Source organism: Pygocentrus nattereri, chromosome 18 (genome assembly GCF_015220715.1).
Source record: "Pygocentrus nattereri isolate fPygNat1 chromosome 18, fPygNat1.pri, whole genome shotgun sequence".
In the NCBI taxonomy this organism is placed as follows: Eukaryota; Metazoa; Chordata; class Actinopteri; order Characiformes; family Serrasalmidae; genus Pygocentrus; species Pygocentrus nattereri.
In genome coordinates, this window is record NC_051228.1 from 15,063,734 (window position 1) to 15,081,868 (window position 18,135).

Below are 18,135 nucleotides of genomic sequence, written 5' to 3' on the forward strand. Positions count from 1 at the left end.
CCCAGATCGGAAATGTGGTGTGTTGGAACATGCATGCTAAATCCATAATGATGCTCAGGCCAGTGATAAAGAGGACCATGGTAGTGGTAGTGATAATGATATTGATGATGATCGTTAAATAAATGCAATAAAATATACTGTATAACACAGGTGGCTGTCAGCTTGGAATCACAGCCAAAGGAGAATGCCTGAAGCACTGGTACGAGTGCTTGAAGAACAAAGACAAGAAGATCGAACGCTGGCATGTGCTGTTCAACCAAAACAACGTGGATGCTGATGACTGAAATGTGTCCCTATCCTGCTAGATCCTTGTGACTCTGTATGATCCTGTCTTCCACCATCTTTACCCCTCCCCTAATTGTGCTAATAACATGACTTTGTGCACCCAGTGTTCTTCTTGCTTTGAACTCCTATGTTGAGCTGTTACGTAACTAGTGGTTTAGGTAACATGGAACTGACTCACTGTTAATCCGCTATTGTGCACAAGTGTGCATCATGGATTTTCAGGCAACATGAAAGAGCCTCATAAGAAAAGAGCACAGAAAGTAAATGTGACAGTAAATGTGACAAACACTATATTTAAATAATAAAAACCACCAAATAATTTTGAAACATGATATTGTTGCTGCTTGATTAGATTGGAAAAACAACTTAGCACTGTAAGCTGCGCACACAGCTTTGAGCTACATTTAGCTTTTCTGTTTTGAAATTATGCAAAGAACAAAAGTTTATTTAAATGAGATATAACATCCAGTCAGTTTAGACTATGATTATGAAGCTGAAACTATGTACTGACTGTTGTCTTATTGGAGGGTTTTATTTCGATATAAGTGCTCACATATTTACATATCACTCAATATTTAGGAAATGTTCTGTGTGCATTTTCTCAAATATTCTTGTCATTGTTCTGTTCCTACCATTGAAAGAAGCTTCTTCACTTTATTTGGTAAATACTCAGACACGCTACTGTATGTTGAGTGTATACACTTGTATTATCTAAATGTAGCCAATAAAGTATACATGACACCAAGTAACCTGGCTGATATGTTGCAACGTGATATATTCAAATCACTCGCAATAATTGGCTAGCCATGTATTTGTACTGTGGAAAGTCTCTGCTCACCTGTGTCTCAGAAGATCCAGTGCAAAGGTCAGCAAGTGAAATGCTCAACAATCTGTAACGCAATATCTTCTTTCAGTCTGGAGGGGAATTTCTGTGTGATGCCCAATGTCACTGCGCTGAAAGAAAAAAGGGTACATTTTAGTCCACCAACATACAAACAATATATACCCTCAAAGGTACAAAACTGTCTTTAAGGCCCAACTGACTACCTTAGAAGAGTTTTACAGGTATATTATGTTCATCTATGCAGGGAAAAGGGTTTTTAAATTCAAAAGTAACAAAAAACCTGGAGTGAACAGAGAGTGTTTGTAGAGTTAAAACAACAATGCAACTTAAAACAATCAATTCCAACAGAATATGATAAAATTATGTTCCTTAACTAAAAGTACTGAATATGTACTCTTGAGGGTTCCCCCAGTGACATGAGGGTACTCCCCTAGTGACATTTTGGTACCTTTTTTGTCTGAGAGTTTAGATTAATTTTTGAGTGTTTTGCTCTTAGTGTATGGATATGATGAAAACTCAAAACACAATGTGAGCATACAAAATAAAAGAAAAACCTACGGACCCCTTTGACACACAAACAAAACTAATTAGGCCTGTCATAAAATTTTAGCTGACAATTAATTACTATAGAGGTAATTACGATTTGCAATTTATTTATTTTTTTTAGTTCCTGGTCATACTACAGCTATCCACGGACAGGGATCCAAGAGAGCATAGCTGGCCTCACTTTTCTGTGGGTGGAATGAATGATCAGCATGACGCTAGTGAGCAAGAGTGCTTGTTAGCTAACACAACAGTTAGAACCTCTAACAAGATATTGTTAAATACTCATCGTTGCATTCTAAACGTATTATAGCCCCCCCGTCAGGAGATAGAACTTTTATTGTTTTTGTAAGATCCACAATGTGTCTCAATGAATGTGTTTTCTACTTTCTATTAATTATATGAATTCACATTCATGTACACCCAGTTCACATTCTTTAATGATAAACATAACACTGTGACTAGAAGTGGGCAATATGATGAAATTTTATCATGATTAATATATCCTGATAATATGCTTTTGTGAGCATATCATGGATATTGGCAGACATGGAATATTTCATTACAAAGATAGCAGAATTAGTTTCACCGGACTTAATGTAGCACAATGTGTAGAACACTGAACAAACATCGTCGTGTTCAGAGTTTTTAAATGTGCTGCTAATAGTGCATTGTGTCTGTGTGTCAAAATGTTGTGATATGTATTCTGGAAGATAAAAATGTCTTGTATTGTAAGTATTGTGTATTGTGTAAGTATTAAGTATTGTGATATGTTCATTTTGCTATATTGCCCACCCCCAATTGTGAAAGCTGAAAACTGTGAAAGAAAATTATGAACAGCTAAAATAATTGTGATCAGGCGACTACATAATAACTGCCACAAGCCTAAACCTGTTATATGATGTCACGTTTCCTCACTGACACTCAGACAAAAGACAAACTATGCGGGTCAATTTTTTTGGACATTTTGAAAAGTCACATCCTATAAATGTATTCACAACCTTTGACCTTCTAGAAAGCAGTGAATATTGATTACACTTTAGCATGTCCACACATGTCATTTCCATTTTACGTAACAAGCTGGGAGCCCCCTCGTGTTGTTCTGGCATATTTCCTCTTGCCTGCTGTCAACATGTACTTTCTCTTTCCAACAACCTGCTTTAGAAAATTTTGCTATGATGCACTGCAAGAACATAGCACAATTACCGAAAGTGCTGGTGTACCGTCAACAAAGTATGACTCACGTTATTTGTCTTGGCTTATTTCTCAATTTCAAGCAGATTAGAGTAAATTCAGCTCAGAAAAAAAGTGGTTGTCCAGAAGGTGCACTTTCTAAAGTACCGGAAGAGCTGTTGGGGGCAAGTTGCTCTTTTCAACACAGGCTAAAGCCCTAAAAGCAAAAGATTGATCAATTACACAGAGAATAGCATCTAAAAGCTCAACCAGCTTTGTTTGTGTTTACTTTTTATGTCAACAAAGCACTCAATATCTCCATTACTGTGACCCACCATGAGGTGAAAAAAATGCCTTTAGAGTCAAAGACATGCAAAGAGTGAAATATGCCAAAATCAATTGAAATATGTCATAAATGTAGCTCTTTTGCAAGTTCTTACTAATTATAAACTTAAAAGTAAGCAATAAGATAGGAAGTAAACTTTTCACCTTCATGTTGTAACTGCATTTATGAGTGCAATGAAAAAATAGCTGCAAATTTCTATGCAATTTCTTTTAATAGTGTATAGATGTTAGAATCTGGTTCACTTGGGGAAAAGGGGGGGAGTTACCAATGAAGCAATGTTAATAGTTAATCTGCCAGCCGTGCCCCTAGCAGTGATAGGACAGAAAACTTTGAGCGAATCAGGCGAGGGCTGCACCAATCACCACAGTGACACGCAAGAGGAACCTGGTGACCTTTGCTTCACTATGTAAACACTTCAGCCTCCTTTGGGTGTGCAAAAGCACTTATCATTTTAGCCCACCACTACAAAGGCATTCGTACCTCATATATTTTATGTGTAACAGACATTGTTTTACATACTGAATCAGTATTGCACACAATGAGAATGCAGTGTTACAAGGTTAAGAATTATTATGTCAAGATTGATCATGACACTTTAGCCCTGCAGCGCCCGTTTTGAACGGCCGCCACAATCACGTTTTTATTTACCCTGGAGTTTGAATCTTGTCTTGTTGTCACATCACGTCATGTCATGCAGGGAGATAACAAGATGTTGTAGATATTGATAAAAGATGATAAAGATAATGACTAATGCATCAATAAATGATATATCGCTCTATTCTAGTCCCCTCTAATGACTGTATCAAAACAGGTGTGTTTCTGTGTTGGCACCTACCTACCACCTCCATGAATAAACCTATTTACCAAAGAAACGCCTGTTGGCAAACCCTCCTTTTGGTCATCTAAACATCCTGATGTTGACTCAAGTCCAAACCATAAGGGAAGTCCCCCATTCGGACCATCATATATAAGAGCACATGGTGTAATGCCCAGTCACATAACCAGAACAGAGGTGTGTGGCAGATTTCTAGGACTTTCTGAAGTGAAAAGCCCAATACAGCTACATTTCACTGCAGAGAGGCTTCAGTTTCATGCACTGCAGTTTATTTTTCTCGATTTCTCAAATAAAATGAACGGTCGCTGCCTTTTTCAGGCTGTAGTGTGCCTCATGTCATTTTTACTAGATTTTTCCGCTGCTGGTCTTTTTTGGACACTTGCAGGAAGCACTACTTTCTGCTTCTGGACTAAATCGGTCTCAAATGGGCGCACACATTATATGTTCCTTCACCAAACTGGAGAGGCCATTGAAAGATCTCTTGTCCTATTTGACAGTATCTGGAACAAGGAGAACAGCCTGGTGGACTGCATTACAAGCAGCGACCAAGCTGTTACCGAAAGCTACGAGTCAAAGTGCTGGGAGGCTGGAGGCAGGCCGTTCACAGAGACACCAGATGGACGCTTTAACATTAGTGAGCTGGTTGACCCCGCTGGCCCCTGTGTGGCTGTGGGCCGTTTGGCAGGGCTCAGGACGTCTGTGCGCAGGAGCAGAGACCTGGGGAGTGTTGACCACAAGGCGGCATCCATACAGCAGAACAGTGGCGAAAGTTCCGGGCTGAAGCTGAGGCGCACAAAGAGAGCATGGATGATCCCAGGAACTCTGTGGTGTGGTGCTGGAAACAAGGCCCTCAACTTTTCAGACTTAGGTCAGCAGAATATGTTGCTTGTGCTTTTAGCATTATACACTATCCAATTCCCATGGTTTGCACAGTAGTCAAAGAGGACCTTGATGTTTGTTATAACTGTCCTCTCATGTCATAGGTTTGTATGAGGAGACTGATAAGTGCTGTAGGGAGCATGACCACTGTACGGACACCATCACCTCTTTTGGGTTCAACTATGGAGTCTTCAACACCAACATCTTCACCTTATCGCACTGCGACTGTGATATCAAGTAAGTCTAACTTCATTAACACAACCAGTTTCATGTTCTTGCAGCTGGAATTTGACTTGCTAACAGCATCGATTCATTACATAGCCTCCTGTAACATGAGACAAAACATGACTGCGTGATAGCTTACTTAAAAGACGTCTCACATTCCTAATGCCCAGTAACACTGAGGGGTGCGCTACCATGTTGTCTTAATGTGATCTTTCTCTGTGATACTGATTCAGGTTCCGTCGCTGCCTTCATAGAGCCAACGACAGCATGTCCAACATGGTAGGCTATGGCTACTTCAACATCCTCAAGATGCGCTGCTTTGAATTCTCACAGAAAATGCAGTGTGCAAAAAGGACATGGTGGGGCATGTAAGTGTCCAGTTTAAAGATATGATGTTTTGATGTTTTATCTAACAAGAGCTATTCTTACAGTTTGTAAATTACATAAAAGCAAAGATGTGATGTGCAATTAAATACATGATGTGCTTGATAACTAACAATTACGTGTACAAAATACTTACATATATTTCATTAAATGTTTTAACTGACAATTGAAGTTAAACACTTGAATATCTGACTATACACTAACTGTTCATACGTCCAATACACCTATAACACTTGCCTATGCACATCTTGTCTACGTTCGACACGTGTACCTACTGACCATGCACATTTTGTCTGTCTTTTGTCTTTGCACTGTTTACTATGCATCTTTTATTACTGCACTGGAAAAGTAGCCCGATAGTGTTTCGTTATACTGTACTACCCTGTATTGTATAATGACAATAAAGTTGAATTGAACTGAATTGAATTGAATTAAAGCCCCATAGAGCAAAATGTCCAGCCACCATCTATATAACTAACTATCTGTAGTTGCATGGCTGTAGAGTAATACAGGAGATATGACTCTTGACTCTTCTTAACAGGTGTAAATTATATCAGCTGACCAAATATGCATTGGTGAAGGATGCAACATATTACAATTCAACTTCCCCTGAGTTAGAAGAGGACATGCAGGATTTAGTCATTTATCACACGATCTCTGCTGGAAACCACACATTTACTACCGGCTCTGCAATATCCTCTATGGTGCTCACGGAAGTTGCCAGGACAGCCAGCGGAGAACAGCTGACAGTGTCTGGAGCTGAACTGACATCCAGTACAGCAAATGCACCTGAGCTTGATGAAGGAAGTCCACAGACAAATTCACCGCTGACACAGACAACTTTACCACACGCAACACAGAACAAAACGACAGACTTGCCACACACACAAAGGACAAATTCACCACATACACCAACAAAAGATTCACCAGAGACACCAACGGTTTCACTACCAGCAAAAACAACAGATTCACCACATACACCAACAAAAGATTCACAAGAGACAACAACAGTTTCACTACAGACACAAAGGACAGATTCACCACTCACAGAAATGACAGATTCACCATATGTACCAACAAAAGATTCACCAAGGACACCAACAACAGTTTCACCACATCCACAAACAACAAATTCACCACAATCACCAACAAAAGATTCACCAAAGACACCAACACTTTCACTACAGACACAAAAGACAGATTCACCACATGTACCAACAAAAGAATCACCAAGGACACCAACAACAGGTTCATCGCAGACTCACTCACCCCAGACACATTCAGATGTGCCAACAAGGAAAACAACAGATACACCACATACACCAACAAAAGATTCACCAAGGACACCAACAACAGTTTCATCGCAGACACAGAGAACAGATTCACCACAGACAAAAACAACAGGTTCACCAAAGACACACCTCCAGCCTGATCTACACTCCAGACAAAAAGGTACAATGACTGGCTTTTAGATATTATACATGCTAATTAAGTCCATTTCAGCATACATTATCTTCAAGAAAGGGTTCTTAAAAGGTGGCTTTCTGCTTCACAGATAAACTGGAAACATGTGAGAGCTACAAGGACCTGGATTCCTGTCATCATCAGATACCTGCAATGCAGGAGAAATATGGCCTGCGCAACAGTGAATTCACCACTTTGTACCACTGCAACTGCACAGCAAGGTAACCACATGTTCTACACTATGATCTCAAAAACTGAACACGTTGACAGTCAGATACAGACTTTATCACAGAAACAGAAAAAAAGTGTGCTGTTTGTATCACAGGCTTGCCAGAGAGTTCGCTGGACAGGAGAAGGCCGATGACGTTCACTTCTTATTGCTGGACTTTGTGTCCCAATTCTGTTTTATTCTGCGTTTGAACTGCACTGATGAAAGGTGAGCTCACACCATATTACGCTAAATAACGCATATATGCTAAATGACAAATAGCATGTAAAACTATTACAAGCACAATTTGTGCAATTGTTCTCTGTCAGTGATTTAATGACCAAGGCCGAGGTGAAAGACATACCAAAATGATTATTTTGAGTCACAATATTCAGGGCTATTTCTGAACTTTTAAAGGCCCCAGGCACCATAATAGGAATGAAAATAATTCTAATGTTTACTGAATATAAAGAGAAATATATAGTTTTTAAAGAGCTAATTTGTCATATATGTGTGTGTGTGTGTCAAATTAGCTGTATATATATATATATATATATATATATATATATATATATATATATATATATATGAAATCTCTGCTTGCCAATAGTAGTACTATATTGATGCCAAGAATTAATATAGTGAGGCCACAAGTTATGAGAAAGTTGATTTGTGGCCTCAATGTAGTAATGATTATTTTATATATATATATATATATATATATATATATATATATATATATATATATATATATATATAAATTTATATTATATTAATTTGAGGCCATGCCTTATTGAAAAATAATCAACATGACACATTAGGAGCTCCGTACACAATAAACCAGAACAACACCGGAAATGACATACTCATAGTACTGAAATAACAAGAACATAACCTTGCGATATAATTTCGTTTTTGTCTAGGCAATGAAACATATCGTGATATAAATTTTAGTTAACCGTCCACTGCTATTACTTCTCACCCTCTCTTCATCGGTTTTTTTATCATTTTACAGGGTTTTTGAATCGTTTAACATCAAAGCTGGCTGCCCGCATCACTCTTTCCTCTTTTCTTTCCCACAGCTGCTCCTTCTCTTCAACCGAGGCGCCTCTCCTCAAACGCTGGAGCAAAGACGTGGCTAGAGGGCGCCCTCTAGTGGCTTCTAAGCGTAAAGCCAAGCGCTTCAACTCAAAACGGTCCAAGAGGAAAGACTCGTCATTTAGGCTGTACAAAAAGTGCCTCAGGATGCACTCAAAGCTGCAGAAACACAGGGCACCCAAGGAAAAACTCCAGGACCACGGCGCTGCAGCATCACAGCGACAAACTCTACAATAAGACCTCTGAAAAACTCTGAAATAACAACATGCAACCACTGACATACACTCGCCGGCCACTTTATTAGGTACAGTTCAGTTGCTTGTTAACGCAAATAGCTAATCAGCCAATCACTTGGCCGCAACTCAATGCATTTAGGCATGTAGAGGTGGTCAAGACAACTTGCTGAAGTGTAGACCGAGCATCAGAAAGGGGGAAGAAAGGTGATTTAAGTGACTTTGAACGTGACGTGACTGTTGGTGCCAGACGGGCTGGTCTGAGTATTTCAGAAACTGATGATCTACTGGGATTTTCACACACAACCATCTCTAGGGTTTACAGAGAATGGTCCGAAAAAGAGGAAATATCCAGTGAGCGGTCAGTTGTGTGGACAGTAATTCCTTGTTGATGTGAGAGGTCAGAGGAGAATGGGCAGACTGGTTCGAGATGTTAGAAAGGCAACAGGAACTCAAATAACCACTTGTTACAACCAAGGAATGTTTCCAACACCTTGTTGAAAGTGTGCCACGAAAAGTTAAGGCACTTTTGAAAGCAAAAGGGGGTCCGACCTTTTACTAGCAAGGTGTACCTAATAAAGTGGCCGGTGAGTGTACATTTCTCATTTGGTGTGTAGAAACTGAGCTCATTGCAAACTGCATATAAAACGTGCACTACCTACTCATGAATGTGAATGTTTGTATATATAATTTAAATATATGTTTCTATTTAAAAAAACACTGTAAAGATCTCTGCGTGTGTTTCTTTCCAACGTTTTGTGTCAAGCACAGAGAAAAATATGACCAAGAACAGTTAAAGTGGAGGTCGGCCGAAACGAGTGGTTTGATGCAGATCAGCGTAGAGAAGCTTCAACATATTTACAACGAACCAGGCGACCAGGGGTCACATCGCAAATGTAGGCATTTCATTTACTGTGTCTTCTGTGTTTTAACAATAAAGTAGTACTGGTAAATGAAAAAAGATCAATCGATGAATCAACCAATCAATAGCCTTGCAATTGCTTATCCGCAATGAAAGGACGTTAAACATGTGCTTCAGGTCGAAACCTTTTCTCAAAACGATGGCAAAACAATGTCTCGAGCATCAGTGTATTCATAACTATTTTGCGCAGCTTTCTGTGAGGTTGTGTTTAGACACTTCCTAAGTCTGGTTCCCACTGTAGGCAGTTTTGTCTCGGTACGTTTCTCTAGAACCAGGCATTTCATATGAAATGACTCCGAGAGACTTTGTGTATATTTGACCTATTTTACAGTGCAGACATTTTCGAAAATGTGGTGGAGCGTCCCTTTAAAGAACCTCAGTAAGAGATTACGACTCCGACGGTATCACAGCATCACAGGCCTTTTGTAGTTCGCGTCAACAGGCAATACTAAGAACCTGAGATGTGATGGAGGAACTTACACACACACCACACACACACACACACACTTCTGCTCCAGTAGGTAACCTAACTCCATCCTGATGTCACGAATAGTAACTGAGCCCTTCACTGCAACCATACAATTGTGAACCGCCTCTACCGAGAGAGAGAGAGAGAGAGAGAGAGAGAGGGAGAGGGAGGGAGGGAATAAATCCGCTACAAGGGGAAAAAACGCGAGAAAAGCGGATTTGACAACATGGCGTACTTTCCCCGGAATAACTTTTTTCTGAGGAGCTGCTGAGCGTTTCTGCACAGCTCTGCATGCCCTACTTTTCGCAGCTCGGTTCGAGCAGCCCAACAGCCTGGAAGTTTGAACTGGCTAGCTAACTCTCACCGCGGCCTGTCCTTTTTTCGTCGTTGTGGACGGAAACTTTATCATGGGCTGAAAGTTTCGATTCGGCATTGTCGGAAAACTGAGCAGGACAGGATGGAGAAACAAGGGACAAGACGAGAAAAGGTAAAACGGCCACGGCGTGGAGACGCGAGTATGTGTGGTGTCTTGTGACTTTAGCCATGCCCTGCATCTTTGCTTTGCTAACGGTTATCAGCTCAGAGGAAACCGTTTTATCTCTTTAGAGACGTCTGTGGCGCTGAGTTTTGAGACTCACTTAAAAATGAGTTTCTTTGCTTCTCTCCATTTTCTTTTTTTTTGGGTTGTTCGTGAGTTGTGCACTGTTACTAAGCTACCGCCTGCTTAGTGCTCATGTCACAGCTTCTCTAATTAAAAACAGGGTTTCACTACTACAGATACTAATGTCTTCTGTCCTAGACTAACGAAATAAACTAAACATTTAAGGTTGGACTTGTAACCGTTAGCAAATTTGAAGTTGGCCAGTGTTTTATGGGGATTTTTAACTCTTTCCTGGTCTTGACTGAGAGGCCATAGCGAATGGTAGGGGCCCTTTTCACTCTTCACATAAATATAACACATAATATGTTATGTCATAACATCCATTCACTCTGTCCTAGCACATTACGAACATGGAGTTAAAGAAAAAGCAAAGAAAACAGCTCCACTTCACAACACACTGAGTAAGACACAGGGCTGTCAGAGTGTCTGTGTCTGGCTCCTGTTTTGGCCGATTGTATAATGGCAAGCCTGGTCCCTGTAGAGGAAGCGCCTCAGTGGTCTGGCATCAGCGCTGGAGCAGTTTAGCATGGAGATGTCCTCGTAACAGGTGCTGGATCTGGAACAGGATTCTGACAAAGCTTCACCACAGAAGCCCCCAACGTGGTTAGCCCAGACTGCTTTGTGATGGTTCCATCCGTGCCAAAGAGCAGCGGTTGCACCTGTGTTTTCTTTTGTGCTCAGACCTGGGAGGTTTGAAGTTATTTCCCTGAGGATGGTCTTGAGAATTGTTCCTGGGCCAATAAGGGACTGCTCACTCAGCAGTAGTGCCTTTCGTCTTGTAATGTGAAAGCTGTTCACATACAAAATGTTTGGCGAACAACAACTAGCAGTTGTTGCAATCGGCATACTGAATTCAGTTATAAGCCACAAGCTTATGTAGATTATTTTTCTTCCAGTTCACCGTGTTTACATCAGCTGTATGCTGTCAATTTATGTTAAGAAAAACTAGCTAGTAAGTGCCCTGCCTCATGTGAAGTAGGCTTTCAGAGGAGTGGAAAGTAACTCTGGTAAAATTATTATTAATGCAGTAAAATAAAGACTCATGTTTAAGTAAAAGTCATTCATTTAAACTTGCTGCCTCTCCTTGGGCATAGGCTGCTGACAGGGGTCCTCCAGTTATCTCTTCTCTGGGCCCTTCTTTCCAGTTTGCTCCAGGAGTCAGGAAGTATAAGTAGCTACCAACAATGAGTGAAAAAAGCCCACAAACCTAAGTGCCAGGTTCCTCACCGATCAGCAGCAGAATGTCATAGTACACACTCTTAACAAAAACGGTTCTATAAAATACCAAAAAAGGGTTCTTTGGCCTGTAACAGTGGTGGAATCCTATTTGGTGTTACACAGAGCCCTTTTCATACAGGTTCTGTGTAGAACCATCTACAGCACAGTCTCCATGAATCTGAACACTTTGATGATGTAGAGGACACTTTAATCATACAAAGTGTTTATGGTTCCATATAGAACCTTTTTTCTTTACTAAAGAACCCTTCAAGAAGCATATTTTTAACCCCTTAAGTTTTATTACACACGTTGCATTTAAGTCCCTTTAGTTACTGAATAATAAGCCTTTATATGTAACAAGCCTGGGGTGGTAAGGGGTTAAGAGGGCCCATAATCTGTCAGCATAAGTTTAATAGGCACAAGCCTTTCCTTTTCGGTATCCTTTTGTTGTAAAATAGACTAAATCGTAAAAGTGTGAGTAACAAAAGAGAAAGACATTAGGCTAAACTTCCAAAAGGAATTAGTAGCTACATGCTGATTATTGCATTGCAACTTAGGAAAAAGTAGATTCCTTTCTTCACAGATTTACTTTAGTCATAGTGGTAGTTTAGTGCTTAATATTCCCCCTTTGCAAAAAGTTTCTATAAAGGACCAAAAATGGGTTCTTTTCCAGGCTTGTAACAACAGTGGAACCCTTTCAAAATGGTTCGTTATAGAGCCATCTACAGCGCATTCTCCCTCAATCTGAAGAACCCTTTCACGATCCAGAGAATCAACTGAATGCTGAAAAACACAGTACACTTCATCAAACCTTAAACCTGAAGATCAATAAGGTAGCAGATTAGTGGAATGATGCATGGAGGAAGTGGAGAGATTGAGGTCAGCCAAATGTGATTTTACTAGAAATCTGCTAAGTGATGACAAACAGGGTCAGTTAAGTGAGTCAACCAGAACTGTTCTGACGTTTTGCTGAATCATATTTTGCTGGCAAGTTGTGGATGGCTGGCTTACTGCCGGTCATATGGCTGGAATCAAAAGTATCCACAGCATAACAACAGGAAGCAACCTCCAGTATTCCCATGAAAGGCATTTTCCCACCCTAACTGGCTTAAGACTTTACATCCCCCTAGCCAGTACAATAAAAATGTGTAAGGGGTGGAATTTTTTATATAAAAACAGCATTAAAATCTAAATGAATCAACTGATTCATTTAATGAGAGTCACTGAAAACTCTTCTGGATGTTAATAGAGAAACCTGAGACTGACGTAATCCTTAATTGCCTGTTGAGTTGCTTCTCTACAGTCCCTAACAAGAACCCTAATAACCACATTAATTAAATAAGGGATATTAATTAATCAATTACATTTGAGCAATAAAAATAATCAGTAAAAATGTACTTTATCAATCACTGACAATGATTAGTTTGTATGATAATGTGTGCTTTTATTATCTTCCCAGTCTCTCTTACAGTTAGACACATGCATGTAAATGCATTTTTGTGACTTAATGCTTGTATAGAATTTTTAATGAAGTATTTTAAAAGGCTTTCATTTTTGTGTTTTGCTAGTAAAGCATTTTGGAATCTTTGAAAGGCTACGCATGGTTATTGTTCAGCTAAGTCCATTTTTATTGTTTGACCTTTAAAAAGTGCGGTTACTCGATTTCTCATCAAAATAACCAGTAGGTTAGTTGATTACAAATATAACTGATGCTGACAGCTATAATATCATCCATGGTCTAAAAAACATCCAGGGTCTGCTCTTTGTTATTTCTATTTGACCACTCATAAAAGGGACCACACTTTGGATTTGGGAATTGGCCAAAGAGCATCCAGAAAGCAGCTGTTGTACACCGCAACATGCTCAAGCTGTACCCTAGGGCTTCCACCGAAGGGGTCATCTACTTCTCCATCGGCCGCCTGATGCCTCCACGGCCTGCCAAAGGAGAGGCTTGTTTTCATTTTCCCAGGAATGCGCTGCGGCCCCCTGACCCGAGCGAAGCCGAGGGGGTAGGAGCAGGAAAGGAAGCCAACAGCCCCAAGGTTGGGCCGCAGAGGTGGAGGCACTGCCTACTTGCGCAAATGGAAACGAATGTTAGTTTGAGCGGGCATGGGGACACAATAGGTTTGGACTGTTCCCTGTCGGCAGGGTCTTGCTGTGTTTGTTCTGCTGGACCGGGCCCAAAAAGCAGGTTGAAAATTCTTTCTTTATGAGCTGAGGCCCGGAGTATTATTGGAAGGAGTCTGTAGTTTGACTTAGAGCCTCACTCAGCTGTTTGAAGTGGAGGAGGACAGAGAGGACGGCAATTAAAGAGAAGTAGAACAGCACAGAGAAGAACGCAGCGTGTTACATCTCCACCACAGCTAGGCAACCAAATATTCTTTGGCTGACCTTATGTGGTTCATGATAGCAAAAATGTTCATGAAATGTTTTATGGCAGGTCAGCTTACTGGTGTTTGACAAATGAAATAAAATATCTCTGTAAACATGTTATGGGCCAAGAATCTACAAGAAAGATTTGAATTAGCCTGTATTTCATCTGTTGCTTGTTGTGTCTGTGGGAAGTTTACAGATGTTATATTTGGATCACCAAGTGGAGTTTGTGTTCTACACGTGTGGTGCGTGTTTGTGCTTGTGGTGGGTCTGCGCATACCCACTGTGATGTATACTTATCTGCATCTGGGGTGTGTGCATACTAGTGTGTATGCATGCTGCTGCAGCTTGAGGTTTGCACTCTGTTGCTTCAGCTGAGGAAGGCTCCCATCTCCCGTCTCCCTCCCTGAGCTGGTGTGCCCAAATTTGTCTTTTCAGAATTACCTCCACCAAGACTCTCATTAAGTCTGCCTGTGCGTCCCATGTGGTCAGCGGCCGACAGAAACACACCCAACACTGTTATCTGTGCCTTCCCCTGGATAATGCTGCTTTACACAGGCTTTCTGCACATGCAATCTCAAATGTCAAATGTCACTGTGGTGTTGAATAATACAAATCGGTTCTATAATAAGAATGGCCATATGTGAGCTAGATTAGTTTTCACTGGAGAGGTAGTGTAATTTATAACAATGGTTCAGTGAAAAATCTAATCTACACAATATTCCACTCACCTCTAGATGTAGCTGATCAGTCAAGGCATGTCATTGGAGCTGGAGCTACGAGGCTAAACCACAGAAGTCAGGAGTCTCTTAACTTACCCATAAGTGCATGCCCATACAGTAGGTATAAGTTACTGTGAACTATACACATGAACAAAACTTCACAGTGTAGCGGTGGTTACCCAGCCTGTTCAGCTACACAGTGAAGTTTTGTTCATGTTTACAGTTCACCTTAAGTCATACTGTGTCCTAATGATGCCCAAATCATCAAGTCTGCACTGCCTCTTTGAAGACCTAAATGTGGTTTGAATGGGTTGAAAAAATGTTGGGCATGTATACAACCTCACAGTGATACAGTACTAAAACCTGCTAATAGACACAGCAGTATGGTGTGTTGTAATTGTGGCATCTGTCTCTTAACACTGATGTGAACATCTGGGCTATGACATTTCATTCCAAGCAGTCTGTGCTAATTTGAGGAAATTAACACAACTACTCTATCCTGTACAAATCCCTTTGAAATTACATTACAGAAGCTTTTCTGGTGAAACTAATCCAGACCCAGTGGCACCTTAGTCACATACAGGTTATCAGTCTAAGTCAAAGTAACTTGAATTGTCATCCCTTTAATCTTAGGGTTCATACCTTGGCCCACATTTCCATTCTTTTCATTAGTTTGATAGTAGTTACTAAATTATTCATGTCATGTTGCTAAATAATAAGCCTGGAGTTCATGCAGTCTCCGTATTTCTCATATGACAACAAAGTAAATACTTGACAACAAAACAAAATGTAACAGCACCAACAAATGTGCAACTCTGCAGCTTACGCTATTCTTCTTTCTTTCTGCTTTGATTTGCCATTTTTTTAGGGGGGAGGTGATGCAATTACTTTCAAAACACTTTTGCCTTCTTCTGCCTCTTATCACTCTGCCAACCCTCAGTCTATGCACTGCTGTCTCTCCTCCCTTCTTTTCCTTTCTGGCCTTGCCCTGACAGTCCTTTTCTTTTTGTTTTCGACTCGATCCTTTATTCTCTATTCTGTCTGTTTTGCTGTCTTGCTCCTTTCAGCTCTCTATCTGCCCTTTCCCGTTCCCCACTCAGCTTCTTCAGGCTTTCTCACTTTAACCCTTAGAAGGTGGAGTTATTACTGGCGATAACAAATGCTTGATGTCATTGTATGGAAATGTAACGGGAAATGCGGATTGTATGCTTTCAATTAATAGCACATTTGTGTTTGGGTTTTTTTTTGATACATTGAATTCAGTGGAATTATTGTTGTGCATACAGTTTTCAGAACTAACACTTTACTACTTTTGTAGAATTATTATGTAATTAAACATATACAATTGCATAGAGCAAAGTGAAAGTAACGTCTCTCAACTTCTAAGGGTTAACTGAGGTTCCCAAACACTCCCTTTTCTCTTTTCTGTATTTCCCTTTCTTTCTCACTCGTCCCCTAGCTGCAGCTCCAGCTCTCCTTCGTCCTTCCTCTCTCTCTTTCTCTGGAAGTAATTACCCTGCTGCGCTATCCCAGAGTTCCTTTGCAGGAGGGGTGTGGCCTGTGCCAGAGATTACAGGAGAGCAGAGGTGGGGAGTGGCTCTCTGCTCCTGCCCTCTCTCTTTCTTTCTTTCCCTCTCTCTTCACCCCTCACTCCGTCCCTCCCTGCTCTTGGGGATGCTCCAGATGTGAAGCTCTGAGGTGGCTACCCATAAATTTCCTGCATACTCTTAAGTCAGCAGCAGCCACTGCTGTGTTCTTCCCCGAGGAGTTGGCCTCCTGGCCAAAAAAGCAGAGCAGAGCCTTCCAGCAGTATTGTCCTGATGTTAAAGCCTTGTTTTCCTTTTTGTCATTTTTTTACCCCCTCAGTGCAGCTGCTCCTCTCCTTTCATGTGTAGAAAGAAATGACTTACAAAACAAAACTGTTCAGCTACATAAAAAAAAATTGAGCTCCTTGAGTTTATAAAGACATTAATGCTAAATAAATGTGGAAAAGTAAGAAATATAGTAATTGAGGTAATAAAAAGTTACAGCCTTAATAATCTTGATAATGCTGTCTTGATATTGCTATCTTCATATTGCTATCTTGATAACAATAAATGTAATGATAATTATACAGTCATAATGATGATAATACAATGAATAAATGCACATTTTTATCACTAGGGTCACGACATGCTGGTTGTTACCTGGGCTTTTCTGGCCATAAGATTATCGGTCTCTAGTATTGCTGCTTATAAATGTGATATATATGTGAATATAAAAGTGTTAAAATCACCTTGTGTCGGTGTTTGCAGATTACCTACCTCATTATTCTACATCATAAGACTCTTGAGTCATTTTGACATTTTGTTTCATTCTATTTATTTCCCATTTTCATCTGTCTTTTTAAAATAAGTTTATATATCTGGGAAAAATCTGTTTAATCATGTTACCAGTCTCTACTCTACATCCACTGACAGTCATCTTGCGTGTTCTCTCCTTTGGGCAGTTTTCACTGTTTGGGCCACGGTCACTGGGGAGGGCGGTGCATGCAGTAGCTGAGGGGCCTGGTCTGAGCAAGGCCGAGTTCATGGAGAAGGTACGGCGGAGCAACGAGGCGTGCCAGCTGGGTGACTTCCAGACAGCCGTGAAGCTGTATGGAGAGGCCCTGCGGGCCGACCCACAAAACTGCATCCTCTACAGCAACCGCTCAGCTGCCCACCTCAAACTTGGCCAGTACCAGACCGCTCTGGATGATGCAGTCAAGGCACGCCTGCTAAACCCCAAATGGCCTAAGGTAGGAGGGAGACATGTAGTCATGTGGCTTGTTTGTTGACTTTTCGTTTCTGTAGTATTGCATGCCGATTAACATACAATTTAATTGCAGCATAATCCACATGCAGTTACATCCATTTGTGTAAATATGTGCTTCCTTCTGTGAAGACTTTGATGGTACATATGACTTAAAAGGGCTTACTTCTAAGGGCATTTTTCACCCTTGGTCTGCATACTTGAGTCCACCCCCAGGATTGATTTCTGGGCTTGATTGGGGAAGCCCTTGATTATCACAGGTTTGTTTTCACCGAGGAGAATTCTTTCCAAATCAAACAGGATTCTGTAGATAATGAGTGCATCTCTTTATTGTTGTCATTAGTCTGTGTAAAGGTTTGTTTCTGAATGTGTTATGCATGTTATAAAGTTGCATTGCATTAGCATCAGTGGTTCTCCTGCTTGATTGCAGCATATGTTTTGGGTGATGTTATTGATAGCCTAT

At 40.6% G+C, this 18,135-nt stretch overlaps 3 protein-coding genes across 6 annotated transcripts in view; all 3 read left to right on the forward strand.

The window, feature by feature from the left end:
• rph3aa (rabphilin 3A homolog (mouse), a) overlaps positions 1-1,288 on the forward strand; it is a 53,151-nt gene extending 51,863 nt beyond the window's left edge. The window contains exon 17 of one of the 3 annotated variants that reach the window (XM_037546919.1): positions 151-1,288. In XM_037546919.1, the coding sequence (XP_037402816.1) occupies positions 151-284 (134 nt within the window). In that variant the 3' untranslated portion in view covers positions 285-1,288. The remainder of the gene's footprint in view (positions 1-150) is intronic. The other 2 variants (XM_017693691.2, XM_017693692.2) reach the window with 2 other exon arrangements.
• Positions 1,289-4,154: 2,866 nt separating this feature from the next.
• pla2g3 (phospholipase A2 group III) lies at positions 4,155-8,693 on the forward strand. The gene is made up of 7 exons (XM_037547587.1): positions 4,155-4,894; positions 5,010-5,142; positions 5,364-5,498; positions 6,056-6,966; positions 7,070-7,199; positions 7,304-7,414; positions 8,269-8,693. Exons 1-7 carry the CDS (start codon positions 4,177-4,179, stop codon positions 8,519-8,521), a joined length of 2,391 nt encoding a protein of 796 aa, XP_037403484.1. The 5' UTR covers positions 4,155-4,176; the 3' UTR covers positions 8,522-8,693.
• Positions 8,694-10,116: 1,423 nt separating this feature from the next.
• The window catches only part of ttc28 (tetratricopeptide repeat domain 28), a 248,625-nt gene continuing 240,606 nt past the window's right edge, over positions 10,117-18,135 (forward strand). For both annotated transcript variants that reach the window (XM_017693688.2, XM_017693689.2), the window contains exons 1-2: positions 10,117-10,395; positions 17,371-17,658. In XM_017693688.2, coding sequence (XP_017549177.1) covers positions 10,366-10,395; positions 17,371-17,658 — 318 coding nt within the window. In that variant the 5' untranslated portion in view covers positions 10,117-10,365. The remainder of the gene's footprint in view (positions 10,396-17,370; positions 17,659-18,135) is intronic.